At 41.3% G+C, this 16,240-nt stretch overlaps 1 protein-coding gene across 13 annotated transcripts in view; it reads right to left on the bottom strand.

The window, feature by feature from the left end:
* Positions 1–16,240, bottom strand: part of Rhbdd1 (rhomboid domain containing 1) — a 132,224-nt gene that overhangs the window by 68,265 nt on the left and 47,719 nt on the right. For 11 of the 13 annotated variants that reach the window (XM_087209270.1, XM_087209273.1, XM_087209271.1 and 8 more), the window contains 2 exons: positions 9,891–9,979; positions 7,499–7,555 (listed from right to left, as the gene is read on the bottom strand). In XM_087209270.1, the coding sequence (XP_087065396.1) occupies positions 7,499–7,555; positions 9,891–9,979 (146 nt within the window). Of the gene's footprint in view, positions 1–1,596; positions 1,739–1,966; positions 2,112–7,498; positions 7,556–9,890; positions 9,980–16,240 lie in introns of all 13 variants that reach the window. The other 2 variants (XR_002390296.2, XR_015450538.1) reach the window with 2 other exon arrangements.

Here is a 16,240-nt window from a genome sequence, read left to right as displayed (position 1 = left end):
TATGAGTAAAATACTTTCCTAACATGCAAAATTAAAATGCAAACTGTATCTTCCATAAAATATTTTAGCATTCAATTCCTTATTGTCATATAAACAATGAAATTACAATAAAACTAGTTTCAGCTGATAGTATAATTATAAGTTTCTATAAATATTTGTCATGTAAAGTATTTGTGTGTGTGTGGTTGGTACTGGGAGTTGAACCCAGGGCCTTTGCACTGAGCTCCATCCCCAGCCCTTTAACATTTTTTATTTTGAGACAGGGTCTCATGAAGTTGCCCAGGCTGCCACTGCACTTGAATTCTTTTTGCCTCAGCATCCTAATCACTGGGATCACAGGCGTGGGCCACTGCTCCTGGCTCTCCTGCTATTTGGGGAGAGCTTTTGAAGATATAATTGATTGGTATGCTTTTGTATGTGTCCCTGCAATTCATGAGTTGCCGCTTAATCCCCAAAGTCATGTGCTGATGTACTCAGAGGGAGACCTGCGGAGGTCATGAAGGCTGGGTCAGGTCATTAGGGTGCAGCTCTCCTCGAAGAGGGCGAGGACCGGAATAGCACCCTAACCTGCTCCCACATGATGCGCTGCCCTCACCAGGTGCCAAGGGGGTGCAGCACTCCCCAGCCTCCAGAATCGTGGAGGAAATAAACCTGTACTCTTTGTGAGTTACTCAGTTTCCAGTTTGTTAAGGGAACAGGAAACAAACAAACTGAAAAACTACACAACTGACCAGTTTAAAGTGTACAGCTCAGTGGTTTTAGTGTCCGTACAGTTGTACCACTATCGCCACAGTCACTTTTCAATCTCTTCATCTTTCCCACGAAAGAAATATACACTCTTCAGCTAACAGTGCTCGCCCCCTCCTCCCCCAGCTCTTAACTACTAATCTAATCCTGTCTCTGCGGAAATGCCTATTCTGAAAAGCATTTAAATAAAGTCATATGCAGTGGTGCTTTGGTTTACGAACTTAATTCTTCCCATGATTCTGGCCGCAAACTTAACTGGATGAGAACCAAATCAAATTCAATGGTTAGGGTCAATGTCGTCTTTATGGAGAAATTTGATTCAGGTCTTGTCCAATTCAGTTTGTGACCAGAAGCATGGAAAGAGTTAAGTTTGTGAACCAAGGTACCACTGTAATGTGTGGTGTTTTGTGTCTGGCTCATTTCACTTAGTATGTTTTCAAAGTTTAGCAATGCTGTAATGTGCATCAGTATTTCATTCCTTTTTAGGGCCAAATAACATTCCATCATATGGATAGACTTCTTTTTTTTTTTTTTTTTTTTTTTTTTGGCAAAAGGGTCTCACTGTGCAGTTCAGGCTAACCTTGAACTCACCATGTACCCCAGGATGGCCTGGAATGCATGGCAATCCTGCTGCCTCAGCTTCCTGAGTGTTGAGATTACAGGTGTGTGCCATCACACCCAGCTGGACCATATTTTAAAATCTACACATCAGATTTTTTACCTCTTTGAATATTATGAATAATTCTGGTATAAACATTTGTAGACAAGCTTTTATGTGGATATGTTTTCATTTATTGAACATTGACCTAGGAGGGGAATCGCTGGGTCCTAGTGGGTATGAAGCAGTACCTTAGTGTGGTTTTGATGACTAATGATGGTGAACATCGTTTTATGCGCGATTGACCACTCATACATCTTCTTTGGAGCAATGTCTATTCATATACTTTGCTCATTTTTACTCTTAAAGCTTGGTTCTATTTTACTGAATATCCTTGAAGTAAAAAAACAAACAAACAAACAAACGGGTAATGTAAAGAAATCTTAAATAAAATTGCTTAGGAATTTGGTCCTTGCTCTGAATGCAGTAAAAATTAGTGAGGACTCACTAGATAATTCCAATAACCTAATTTACATATTCTCTCTCACACGTCTCCCATGTCAGAACATTAACATGACAAGTATTTTGAAAAGGAGATAAATAAACTTTTCAAATACTCACAATGGTTTATGATCAAACCGGGATCTGGATACAATTTTCAAAATGGACATTTCTCCTCAAATCAGTCTGTACCCAATGGAACCATCAGAAAAATTCAGCTCCTGCTGATGTGCTGGGGACACCCTCCCCCCAGCACGCTTCATACCTTGACAAGGAAAGGAGACTGAAGCAGGAGTATGAATCTTGCTTCCTGTTCTCTTCACCAAAAACAAAGACTTTCATAGGAGAGCAATCAGTCAAACCAAAATTAATCCTACTTCACAAGGGACAAAAGAAAGGGACAATGACTCCAAAACACTAATAGAATATGTATGGATAAGTCACTGAATACCATGGGGTGCTTCAGAAATCCCTGAATAAAGAGACTGCCCAATTCCCTAAGAATGCCAATTATTTTATTGCAACACAACAAGCATATGTGGTAATTTCCCACAAGGCTCATTATCACTTTCAAACCCCTGTGGAAAGTCATTCCGTTATGGGAAATCTAAGCAGTGTGTCTACCTATTCATCTTCCAAAACACTCAGCTAATTCAAAATTCAAATAACCCAAAGCCCATGGATACCCATGCATACAGATGCTACATATATCTATAAAGTTTTAATTGCAGGTACATCTGCAGTGATTTTAGATAACATTTTCTTGATACAGAAAAAGATTTTTCTTCATGTTATTTCTTACTTGAAAATACCCTAGTAGTGCTTTAATTAAATAAAGATAACGACTCTAAACATCTGAATATTATAAACCCTAATTTGGTACTTGTCAGACACAATGTGGGGAGAAAGAATGAGAAAGTTTTGGTGCCTTAAGTCAAAAACACTAGTGTGATTAAAGGCTGTATATCATCAATCATAAATCATCAACAAGACCAGAAATCCCATCAATAGCTATTATGATGAGAACAGGTCTCCCAGGACCAAAAATTTCCTACAGCTGTGCTGCTCGCCCAATCAGATGTTTTTAAATCTTTATAATAAACATTCCTTGGAAAACCTAACAATCAAACACTGAAGATAAATAAGTTTAAATTATATCCTGTGATGAATACTCATTTAAAGTTCTTTTGTAGCTGTATTGTATGGGGAAACTATTTTAGCTACATACTTTGGTAGGAAAAGAAACTCTGGTTATCATTATTCTATTAACTACTCCATCTGTTCCTTATACACATACCAGGATTTCATGGCCAAGGAGATCAAGAAACACCACCAAGATTAGAAAAATTGGTAACAGCTTTTTAAACATTCATGAGGTTTTCTGACCTATAAAGACTTTCCCAGCTAAAAGGATCGCCATGTTAAGAATGAATCATTACTTGTAAGAGATACATATGCTTTCAGAAAAGTCCCCCAGATGACCATTAACAAGGCCACCTGGCCTTCTGTAGCTCTGCCTTTGAAGAAATCCAATCACTTCAGAGGAAGGAATATAACTATGGTAATCTTATAGAGCGGCGGAAAGGAAAGCAAGACGGGCTGGTGTTTTTGCCTGGAGTTTCTGGCCTGTGTGTCTGCTGGGCCTATGCTTCTTCCATATGAAAGAAGAAAGAGGCAGGTTTCTCTCTCTTTTCTTAACAAATAGAGTGCAGAAAGAAAAAAAAAGATAAAAAGATAAAAGGGAAAGAGAGAAAAGAGAGTAAATGGAACTGCCCTGCTTTATAAGGTTAGACTGGCAGAGTGCCCATCACCTAACCCTGTACCACAGCAAAAGCGGGAGCTAGGAACTAGAGGCATCCACCTTTGTCTTTAGCCTTTCCACTAACTACCTGGGTGAATTTGGCCAAATTACTAAACCCCAGTTTCCCAGCTATGAGGGTTAGGACTAGGTAACCCACAACCATAAGCCACGTCTGTGCACAAGTATGTTCTTGCTATTTTTTTCACCCAGAAGAACACTGCTGTTTGTTTTGGGGATGTAAAAAAACTGAACCAGAAGAAAAGCCCTTATCCCTCTAGCAACTTCAAGCGGGTCAGGTGCCCTGCTTTGTCCCCTGCCTCAGGGAGAGCATAAAGCTCACAGAGAGAAACCACAACAGGAAATGGAACCATGGTGGTTCTCGGGGCCAATTCAGCTCTTCCTCTCCTCGTCACACGGGCCAGTAAAGCTCCTTTCATATTTAAGGCGGTTTGAACTGCGTGGTCTACATCCAGCAACCAAACATGCTCTTTCAAATGACCAGTTATCAGCTCCATCCTTAAGCACTTAGCACACCTTCTCTCTTCAGGTGAGCCCACAGGTAGAAACAAGAGAGTCAGCACTGCCCAACAACCATTCCTCTGCATCCAGACCAAGTTTCTGGGACTTTTAAGCATCCAAATCAGCAGAGGTGAAAGCCTCAGAAGTGAGGCTCATCTTAGGGCAGAGTCAGTGTTCATTTCTCTGGTCCCCAAGCCTGGGACCCCAGTCACCTAAGGCCGTGGATTTTGTTCCTAATCCAAACAGAGCCACCTGAGGAGCTTTTCTTAAAACAGTGCCAATCCCTGTCTCTACACTCATTCTGACTTCACTGGTCTGGGAAAAATTCAAGTCATGGGTAAGTTATAAAAGCCCCTCAGGCAATACACAGACTACACAGCCACGACTGATAATCAGGGTCTGAGGCCTGAGAACTACACAGAAAACACAATGTGACTGTAATTCCAACACTATCAAGCCACTGATTTAATTCTTTAATGTCTGTCCAGCACATTCTGAATAATCTAACAGGCCTTTCCAGAGTCTGCTTCTGCTCACCAAAAGCCCTTTCCTCCCACTGCTTTCCTTAACTTCTTGTCATCCATCAAGTCCCGCACTCCACTTCCTCTGGATGGCCGCCAGTAAAGCAACCCGCTTGTCCCTCCCCGGCTGAGCACTGACCTTCCATGTTAATCTTTCCGGGTTAGATTTCTGCTTCTGCCAGGAAGGAACAACTGGCTCTGGGTTAGCCCTTCAGCCAAGATCAAGTAAAAGACTGAAGGAAATATCCGAAAATATTTTCAGACACTGTGTAACAGGTAATACAAGAATTTGAGTCTCGAGGAAAAGGAAATAAAGGAAATGAGCCTGGAGGCACTTTCTAGGCTTCTGTTCACTTTTCAGGCTGTCTTTATTGGTTCCGGCTGTGCAGGAAAGGGGGGCTCCAGAGCACAGCATAGCCAGCTCCCAGTGTGAGGAAGCTGCAAGCGAGAGACAGGACGAAACACAGCAAGATCTCCACAACTACTAACATCAATGGCTAGCATCCCATTATTCTTACCATCCCACCTGGATTAACATTCTGTTTACTCATCGCTTCAAATGAAAGCAGCACCTACACCCCCACTCCCCCATATAAACTCTCTCAGATAGGGACTGTTGGTCTTTTCATCTCTCCTACAACGTCCAATCCACTACGCTGTACAACATGACCACTCACAATATGCTGCTGGGTTAACCAGTCCATGGCGAAGAACACTGTCATGGGGAAAAGGTGTGCGTCGGCTTTTCACCACTATAACAAAGTTCCTGAGAAAAACAACCGACAGGAGGAAATGTCCACTCTGGTTCACAGTTTCAGGTTTCAGTCCATGGTCAGCTGGTGACAAGGCAGGAATATCATGGAGGAAGGGCATGGTGGAGGAAAGCTGCTTACCTCACGGCGGGCATGGTGACATGCTTCCTCCTCCTCCCACTTGTTCCATTTGGACCCCCGTCCTATTGCTGGTGCAGCCTGCATTCAGGGTGGGTCTCCCCACTTAGTTTGCTGTTTCGCATGCCAACTGTCTCTAGCAACACTCACATTCACACCCAAAAGTGTGCTTTACTAAATTCACGTGTGCTTCTGAATCTAATCAGGTTGACAAGTTTAACCATCACGGGAAATAAAGCAATTTTTTGTTCTGATATTATTTAAGCAAATGGTCAAAAAGCTGCCATTCATGGTCCACATCCAACCCACTACCTATTTTTATAAATATGATTTTCCTGGAAGAGAGTAATGCTTATTTGTCTATCAATTGTTTATGGCTGCTTTCACGCTACAGGGACAGGTTTACTAGTTCTGACAGAACCATACAGCCAGTAAAGCCCTTGGAGCCTAAAACATTAGTTATCTGGCTCTTTATAGAGTAGTCTTCTGACCCCAAATTTAAGCCACAGTTCTCAAATGACATGAATATAATGCATGTATGTCACAGCAGCCCATTGGTCTGCTCTAACAAATAATCATAGGCTGGTGGCTTAAGCAACAGTCATGTATGTCTCATAGTTCAGGGATCACAGTGTCAACATGGTCATGCTGGGAGTGCCTTCTGGGGTGCAGGCTGTCAACATGTTGTACCATCACAGAACAGAAAGGAGACTAGCGAGCTTTGTGGGGTCCCTTTTATATGAGCACTAACCCCATCTGTGAGAGCTCTACTCTCACGACCCATTTCTTACCAAAGGTCCCATCGCCAAATACCATCATGTTAGAGGTTAGGATTTCAACATCTGAATGTGGAGGGAGACACAGTCAGTCGGTCCACTGCATTAAGACACCCAGTGGCTCCATAGAATATATCTGATGATACTGATCCAAGATATTACAGTATAGCAGCCTACTTTGTCTTGAATACGGTTTATCCCTCTGAACTCATGGAGGAATTTAATCCCAAAACTCATATGTTAACGGTATTAAGAGGGTAGAAATTTAATCTGATCATGATGTTTAGAGGTGCAGCCTTTGGAAAGGGATCAGTTTTAGATAAGGTCATCACACTGGAGGCCTCCTGCTTGAATCCTGGTGCCTTTAGAAGGACAGAGACCCAACACACATAATCATATACACTGTCTCTCACCATGTGCTGGCTCAGGACATGGCCAGCAAGAAGCTTGTCAACAGAACTGAGCTAATGCTAGCGCAATGCTCTTTTACCTCCAAAACTGTCAGCTAAATAAACCTCTTTCCTTTATAAAATTCACCTGCCTTAGGTATTTCATTACAGTAACAAAAAGTTAGCACACTGCACCAGGATGGAATGTGATGGCCTTATCCCAAAACAAGTGTTATGCTGTCAACAAGAAGTCCTTTCTACATATTTCAACAGACATCTAGAAAAATCTGTCTTCCTCTCTAAGCCACACAGTATTTATTAGAGGAAGGCCTATTAGCATCTTAGCTACGGTAACCATGAGCCTTCCTGAATATGTACATGGGTTAGATTGCAGACAAGTATATACCTGAAGCTAACTTCTAACACACTGCCAACAGTACAGCCTGAGGCTGAGAACCAAGAGATCTGAGTCTAGTGTGAATCTTGTCATGTATGCAAGACTTCACACCAACCATATAAATTTTTTCATGCCAGAGTCACCACTTGCTACACTGGCTTTCCCTACAACCCACCCAAATATTCTTCCTGGGTTATTCCTCCCCATCTAGCGTCCATGAAAGTTAAAGGTACAATTAAATAATGTGTGAACTATTCTACCACAATATAAATTAGGATTATGTTAAAACAGCTCTATCTTGGAAAACACTGTAATTTTTAAAATAAATTAAACTGTATTAAATGAAATAAAGTGCTTACCTGAACTATTAAAGTAGTACTGCTGTCCTGAGTATCCACCATTAGAAGAAAATAGGCCTAAATGTGAGAGACATAAACATCTCAATGGTAGGAATATAAGGCTTTATCTGATATTCTTTCCAACAAGTGTGAGGTACTTTATGACAAGGCCCAGGGTCATTTCAAATGATTTCTAAACAACTGTTATTAAACTCCCTTTTGTTTGAGGGTCAGCTCTATAGGGAACAAGATGGGGGGGGGGGTGATGAAATACTCGCTGTAGTTTCTTAAAGGTTCCTGTTGACTTAAGTCAGTCTTTGCCCCTAAAAGGTACCAAGCTTGGGTTTTGATACCATGGTGCAAGTAGAGATGCTCGGGCTAAAGAGTGAGGTTTCTCCCAACAGGGAGTATGCTATTCCCTGACCTTCCTCAGGGACTTTCTCCTTTGCCATAGCTGAATGGAGAGAGCGAAGGGCCTAGGCACACCCTCAGCACCACCCTCAATTTTCAGGAGCTTCTACACGCTGGGTCATTTTCCAGGAGGTTCTTGTGCCACTTCAATTCTCAGCTCACTCCAGATCTTTTCCCTAGCTTTACCAGGAAGCAGGCAGAGCCTGCAGGCTGTTTGCAAATGGCACTGAATGGGTGGTTCAATTTTGCATATTTAACTTCCTACTGTGTTTCTTTGAAAAAAGAATGATGTATTAAAAATGTCTTCACAAAAAAACAGGTGAGATTTTAAGGAACACAACTACAATTTTAGATGTTATAATTGTGGGGAAAATCCTCTTTAGAAAGGAAACTAAGCACTTGCCTAAATGCTGTACTATGTCTGCAGAAAGCTTTAATAACCATTTGATCTCAAGACACACAGAAAAATGAAATGAAAATGATGAACACTAGAGAACATTTCTTCTCTGTGATCAGTACTCATTACTAGATTTCCATAATCAAACTACATTGACAATATAATAAAATGGAGCAATTTCATTAAATGAAGCTCTTGCCACTTCCTCAAAGTGTGCACGAGAAAACACAGCAGTGGGCAAAAGCAGGAAAACGGGAATCTCCTTCCATGTGGTGCAGGCTGTAAAAATCATCCCAAAATGAGCACCACCTACTAATAAGGGTGACAAAGCAGTGCCGAGAAAGCTTTCTCATATCATGAATATTATATGGTTTTCAAGAATACCAATCATCAGCACAAACTGTGAAAACAAATTATTTATGGTTCAAGAAAAGGTAAGATAGTCTCAGAAGATTTTCCATGAATAAAAGATGAAATATTGGAACTCACAGGGTCTATAAAACAAGTGTTTGTGAAATAGTTTCCTTTAAACTGGTAGAACATTTTAAATTAAGAGGTCTATATGCATTTATTTCTAAATAACTATTTTCATTGAGCATCAATTTACAGAAAAAAAGCAGAAGCCAACCTTCAAGTGATAATATGAATGTGTCAGTATGAAGACAAGGAGTGGTCAAAATACAGTGTTCAAATTTAAATAAATTTATTACAGTAAGATAAACCACCATTAATCTCCCCAAAATACTCCCCCTCGCTCAAACACACTTATCCCATTGTTCCTGTCACTTTCTCAAGTAGTTCTGGAAGTCTCCTGCTCCTTGCCATCCAATAGAAAGACAGGCTTGTTAAAATCATGATGTGTGTCCTTATCCACCTTATTTACTAGATTTGGCACCATGCAACTTCTGGCTCTTCCCCAAAGTCAAAATGACCATGAAAGGTAAATGTCTGAATAAATTAAGGACATCGAGGCAGCCATGACAGCACAACTAAGGGCACTCACAAAAGAGGTGGACCAGAATTCCTCCAGAAAGTAAAAAACACTAAGTGTGTTCATAGAGAGTGGGAGTATATTGAGGAGGATTATGGCAATGTGGTTTTTACTGTAAGAAATTAAAATTTAAACATTCACCATGTTTTCCATAACACCTCATATGTCTTGCCTACCAAGGACCTGGTGGTCATTCTGGATTCTCTAAAATGCTGGCTTTGTACTTCAGTCTTGATTGGGTTTTCTTTTTAAACTTTGACTTACAAATATGTTAATTCACGTACTATTATAGAAAATGCATTATTTTAAACCCACTACAGTTCTCTGCAGTTTTGAGGAAATTACAGTTTTCTGTGAGTAGCTTTAAGGCTGAGGGTAAGAATCCACCAATACTTGTTTCTTAAGAAAGCCTCAGATCTGAAATTTGGGTTTATGTTTTCCCTATGGAGCTATGTGAGGACTGTACTAGCTGTTTTATCTCCTGGTTCAAAAAGGAAAATGAGCATACTGGGAGATTCCTACGCTGAACCATAAGACACTTGGAGTTGCTTCTGTTGACATTAAAATTAAGATGAACTTCTAACTTGTCATGCCAAAGGCATTTTGTTGTATACCTGCACATGTTTCCATGATTTTCTTCAGAGGCCCATGAGTGTACATGAGTCCAACAAGGATCCCAGCCAGATGCCCTGCGAAGGAGGTCCTAGGAGGGAAGGAGACCCTTTGTGAGTGTTTGTTCTGCTGCTGATTAGAGACATTCTGTCTTCTCATTAGCCCAGTGCATGTCAATTAGTCACAGTCTGCAGGCTTTGTTCCACATCGCATCTTTTATGCTGAGCAGAATTTAACTCAGTCCAAAGAACATTTCCTACCTTAAAAAAAAAAGGGCAATGAATAACAACCACCACATGTTTAAAATGCAACACACTTCCTTGACCAAGAGAAATGGGCTGGCTCCTCCAAGGGAACACAAGCATTTTTTTGGTTTTGGTACCGAGGATCGAACTTGGGTCCTTGCGCTTGCACAGCAGGCGGCAAAACCACTGAGCTAAATCCCCAGCCCACAAAAGCATTTTTTAAAGACAAGCTATTATATTATTTCCAGTTTTTTTCCCAGTTCTTCTTTTCAAAAATATCAATGAAATCAGTTCTCTCAGTTCAGAATTAAATTTGGAATTATCCAACTATTGGGAGAATGGTCTATCTGGATACACAGCAGCGCAAACTGCTGCATTTTTATATACCACTGACCAGTAAAGCAGAAAGCAACCAACACTTAGCAAAAGAGACTGAGATGCCTATATGTACCCCCCAACTTGTGTTCATATGTATGTTTTGGTCACTCAGCAAAAAAGAAACCTGAAATTTGAAAATTAAGTTAAGGACATGAATAGGTGCCATTCTTCTTGAACTAGCATCTAAGATCGGTAATCACGCATGTAATTCATTTTCAAATGTACATTTCTACCAAAGTGGCTACGACCTAAAGGACCTGTTACTTCCAACTTGCTGTGCAAGGACAAGTGTAGTATAGGATTCACTGGCTGAACAATCTCCCAGCCTAAGTTTAACAAATTACTAGGGATTCTCATGACAATCCCTGAACTTTACCACAAAAAATGGGTCCTACAGAGTGAGCTGTTGTCCAAGTACCTGACCTCAACTGCCAGGCACCTGATAGCATACACACACACACACACACACACACACACACACACACACACACTCCCTTGTGTGCCTTAAACTGGCCTTTTCTTAGGTCTCACTGCCATATCAGTTGCCTGATCCCACCCCTGGTCTAACGCTTCTCACATCCATCCCAGCCTTTCCATTCTTGTCCACCACAGCTACATTTCCAGCCCTCACAGGTTCCTGCCTGAACTATTTGGAAAATCCCAGCACTGGCTACAAGGCAAGCCCTTCATAAATATATGCTGAATGACTAAATGAATAAATGAAAGACAATCACTCAGCTGAATTCCTGCCGCCCAGCTTCTGCTCCCCAGTGCATTCCAATCTTCAGTTATCCTGAGACCGAGGATCATGTCACACCACCCTCTGCCTTGCTTGCAGAGTACCTATCACATACTCATGGCCTGCCACTGCCTGGCCTCACCCACCGCCTGGCCTCACCCACCTCTTCCCTCAGACCCCATCATGGCTACATTTCCATGTACCCCAAGCAAGCAGAAGTGACCTTGAGACTACGTTTAACAGTCCCTCTGTCATAAAAAGCACGCCCCTGTAAGAGGGCCTCTTTCCTTCTACTCTCTTCCCTCAGAGCCACTGCTTCTACCTCTCCTATCCAGCCTGCTGGGAAGCAGGAGGTTTTACATGTTTGCCTGTCTATCTGTCTGCCTCTTACACACACAAACTCTCCTAGGGCAGTCATGTGTCTCATTCACATGTTAAGCAACTTAGTAGCTCAAAAAAAGCACACCGAAAAAGCTAAGTAAATGAATAAATTTTTACAGCTTGTGGGGAATGATCCCCTCTCCGGAAGAGGAGGAGCAGGTGAGAATTAAGGTTCTGGTGTAAACTCCAAGACACGGTGATTTTGGCAGTTTTCATACGTGTACTCCAAACACCCAGGAGTGTCTGGCACATGACAGACACTCAAGTGTGCTGAATGAATGATTCGACTATGCCAGGACTGTTTCATCAAGAACACCAAGAGGTAAATTAAGATCCTTAGAGCTTCAGCTTGGAGTGCTTGCTGAGGTATGGTAGTCACGGGGTTGAGAATCTGACGTTCAGTAACCTACAGATGAAATTCAGAATCAGAACCAACACACTTCCCCTACAGCAGCAGCAATTTACAAGGGAAAGAGGCCTTGCAGCACCACAAGCAACATGGGGATGTGGCATTTTCATTGGCTCAGAGCTATGGGAAACTCACTGGCTCCCAGGAAAGGGACGGGCCGTGAGGGAGGAACATTTGAAAAACGATGATCAGAACCTTCAGCAGACAGAACAGAGCTGCCTCTTGTTCCCATCTGCCGATCAAAGGACACTGCTGGCCAAACAAGCCCCCATTATGCAAATTAAATGTGTGCACACACACACGTGCACACACATACACAATCCTTCCCTCGACAGAGCTATTCTTTCCATCCAGTATGTCTGCCTGACACCTGAGAAAAGTGTGGGTTGGACGCTTGGCTTCCCATCTCTCGGGAAGAACAGCAGGAGCTGTGTTCTCCTTCAGTGCCCTGCCCAACACACTATACTTATCTTCTCTGCTCAGACTCAATAAAACCCTCTGCCTCGTTCTAAAAATAGGGAAAGGAAGGGGCATTCAGAGACACAAAGTGGCCAGGGTCCATTTTTTAAAAAATCATAACTTCAATATGACAAAAAAGAATTTTTAAAAATCACTATTTTCAAAACTTTCTAAACTCACCTTCATGGTTATAGATATATAATAACATAGAAAATTTCAATTTTAAACTCTAAACCTATTAGACAATCTTGCATCTCATTTACAATTTAGAGTACAAAACAGTAAAAATGAATTTCTTATCTCTTTAACTGGGTTTTCAGATATTTTGAGTTATAATCTATAATTGCCCTAATAGAATTGAAATGACCAGGGAAGGGAGGTTGGTTGGCCTGAGAACCCACTGAATCATCCTCCAATGTTCAGCCTTTTCCATAAAGGTCCCATCTCAAAAAAATTTATCTGTTCTCATTATGTAATTTAAGCTCTACAAAGGTGTTTGTTTTTAAAATAAAAATAAGAGACTGTGATCTTATTCAGTCAAATGTGAGAATATCACAACAGTACACACACACAAAAGGGAGTCATTCCCCCACTGAAAAGAAAACTTACCTCAAAGTAGAGCAACTTCTGAGGCCGGTGGTAGCTCACCTCCCATGGCCCTGAGACACCCATGTCCTGAGAGAGGACAAGGACCTGCAGAGGGCGACAGACTGCACCGGAAGGGTGGCTCCCCTGCCCTAGGACTACAACACCTAACCCCTGACCCTGCTAATAAACGTACTGTCAACTGGATAGTTTCTCCTTTTTAGGAAATCTGTTTTTTCTCTCAACTTTTTAAGATTTTCTGTTTATTTTGGACATACTGTCATTGTACTACAATCATTCTCTTGTACATTTGTTTTAATTAGCCAGCTTGCCATTTGCTAGGCTTTTCAATATGAGGTCTCACAGGTTCACACAATTTTGAAAACTCGGCCATTCATTTTTGTCCTATGGACCTCTAGATATGCAGTGCGTGTGTGTGTGTGTGTGTGTGTGTGTGTGTATGCGTGCTTCCAAAAAAAAGTTTTTTAAATAAAAAATAAAGAGCCAAAACAGTAATGTTGCTACACATTATTTATAAAGGAAAATGATGGTTGAAAGGTAATTTTGGAGCAAAACTAAAACTAAAATATTATGGGTTTCACTTATGTTAATTATATTAATGCAGATATTGTTAACACCTACAGCCAGCATTCTTTCTTTTCAAGACTTCCTTTTAAGAAGATGCGTATTAGTATGGCTGGGCTGTGCTAAATGGTTATGCAAAATGTTTCTGGCCTCCTGTGCCACTGTTAAAGAGTCAAAAACTAGAGCTATGATTGAAAGTTGTGACAAGCCATAAAGGTCCTCCTCTGTTAAATGGCAAATTCTTTCCATGCCTGAGGAGGCTGTCCTCTCAAGCATGGCTCAGAAAGCAGAAAATGTATTAGTATACGACATAATCTCACAGTGTATGCAGAGCAAATGACCTCATTCAGGACGTAACCTGATGGAGACTCGGTGTTGGACAAGGTAAAGGAACAGGTAAGGTAAGAGGCAGTCAGATAGAAGCAGCCTATTATACTTGCCATAACTTCTTTCTGTAAAAGCTGGTAATACCAGCTGGAGACTGAGTTCATCAAAAGATTTGGGGTTTGGGGAATTTAGCAAATAGTCCCAGATTAGCAGTGCAGCAACAAGAGGTAGTGAAAATTTTTTAGGTTTCTGAGTATTAATGCCCTAGGGAAGATCTTGACACGGTTGCTTCTGGCCAAGATAAACCGTTCTTAAACTGCCTGCTTTCTCTTCTTGATGCCTTCTTCAATGACTACACCAGCATGTGTCTTTGGCGATGGCAACTGGAGAAAGCTGACCTATAGGCTTTCTCTCTTATTCTGCGCCTTCCTCCAATCTCTCCTTCCTACTACTTTTGGCCTCAGAGGTAAAACGAGCCTCGTTCCAACTGTATGTCCCAGAAAGGCAGCTAGGATGCCAGTACACACTTTATTATCTATTGTACTTTGGTTTATTAATCATAGTACCAACTGCAGATATGGGGCTGAGAGCTGACCACCAGTATTTACTTGAAGCCCAGAAAACAGGATCTGCAAAAAAACACAAGTCTTGCAAAGGGAGGAGATAACAGACGATGATGCATAGCAACACCTTGACTCTCAACTCCACGTCCTTATGCCCGGAAACAAGATATTCTCTGAGCTGGTTCAAGTAGTAGTATTCATTCTTTCAAATATTTATTGACTGACTACTATATAACCACACATTGTGGTAAGTCTAAGAAAGCCAGTCTACTTTCCCCACAGTGGTGTGTGATGACTCCCCAAGGTGTCAAAGTGACATTATAGGATATACAAGAGCCTCAGGCAGGGACAAGCACTCATGGAACAGCTTGAGGCAGGAAATGTGGTGTTCTAAAAACATTAAGATGGCTCTTAGCTAGCTGGACATAGGAAGCAAAGAGCATAGGCAAGAGAGATGAATTTGGAAAGACAGGCAAAAGACAGATCATACAAGCCTTACATGCCTTGGTCAGGCATTTGAATTATTTTCTAATTATAATGGGAGGCAACTGGAGGGTTTTAAACAGGAGAATGTTTAAGTGATCTATCCTGCCTACTAGGAGAACAGACTCTACAGAAGTAAGAACAGCCAGTTGAAGCAAAGGACAGTAAGGAAGCTAACACAGTTCTAATAAAAGAGGATGACAGGTTGGAAGATGTGGTGACAGTGGACCATGGGAACATTAAGGCCACTAGGAAGGATCTTGTTAGGATCGCAGTTATCAGGGAAGGATGGTGGAAGAAAGTGGACGAATTTGGATATACTTTGCAAACAGAGATAAAAGGACTTGCAGATGGATTCAGCAGGGAGTGAGGGAAAAGGAAAAATTTAGGCTTTTGGCTTCTGCAACTAAATCGACGATGGACCCATTTACCACGAAGCGGAAGACTGGGGAAAGAGAAGGGCAGAGTGCGGGGCAGCAGGCGAGCTCAGTTCTGATGTGTTTACTTAGAGATGCCTACAAGGCAATTAGAGATATCTTGCATTTAGGAGGATGCTGGATGTAAGTAAAAAGTTGAGAGGGAGGATAATTCAAACTAATGCTCCTGGTTTCATTTTGACTCCTAGAATATTTGTATACAATTACAATGTTGTATCTTTCTATACATACACACACACACACATACACACACACACACAAACACACAACCAAGACTTAAAGGAAGCAAAGCACAGACTTAAGGGAAATACATAAAAATGGTAACAGATAATGGGGGGATAATATTCCCCTCTTTTAAGAATTTCTTAAAATTTGAGTGATTGACTGATTGATACAGGGCAGTGAACCCAGTGTCTTTGCACTGAGCTATATTCCCAGGATTTTAAAATTTTTTTCTTGATTTTGAGATAGGGTCTTGCCCAGTCACTAAACTACCTAGATTGCTACCAAGCTCAGCACCCTCCTGTGCTGGGGTGTGCCAGGTGTGTACCACAGTGCCCAGCTAACTTCATTATTTTAATACAATGAAAAGGGAGCAGAGGTTCAGAAAGGCTCTCAAGAACAGTATTTCCCTCACTAACGCAGTGGATAAATCCAAATTAAGATCACTCTCCTCCATTTTAACATTGCACTTTGGATACTAATCACTAGATTTGTAGCATTATTTTCTTTAGAATCTGTGTTATTCTAATCTCTTCCAA

This window comes from Heterocephalus glaber, unplaced genomic scaffold (genome assembly GCF_053883595.1).
Source record: "Heterocephalus glaber isolate CG9 unplaced genomic scaffold, H.glaber_assembly_v1.0 deba00001004, whole genome shotgun sequence".
NCBI lineage: Eukaryota > Metazoa > Chordata > Mammalia > Rodentia > Bathyergidae > Heterocephalus > Heterocephalus glaber.
This window is presented reverse-complemented; position numbering and strand designations above follow the sequence as displayed.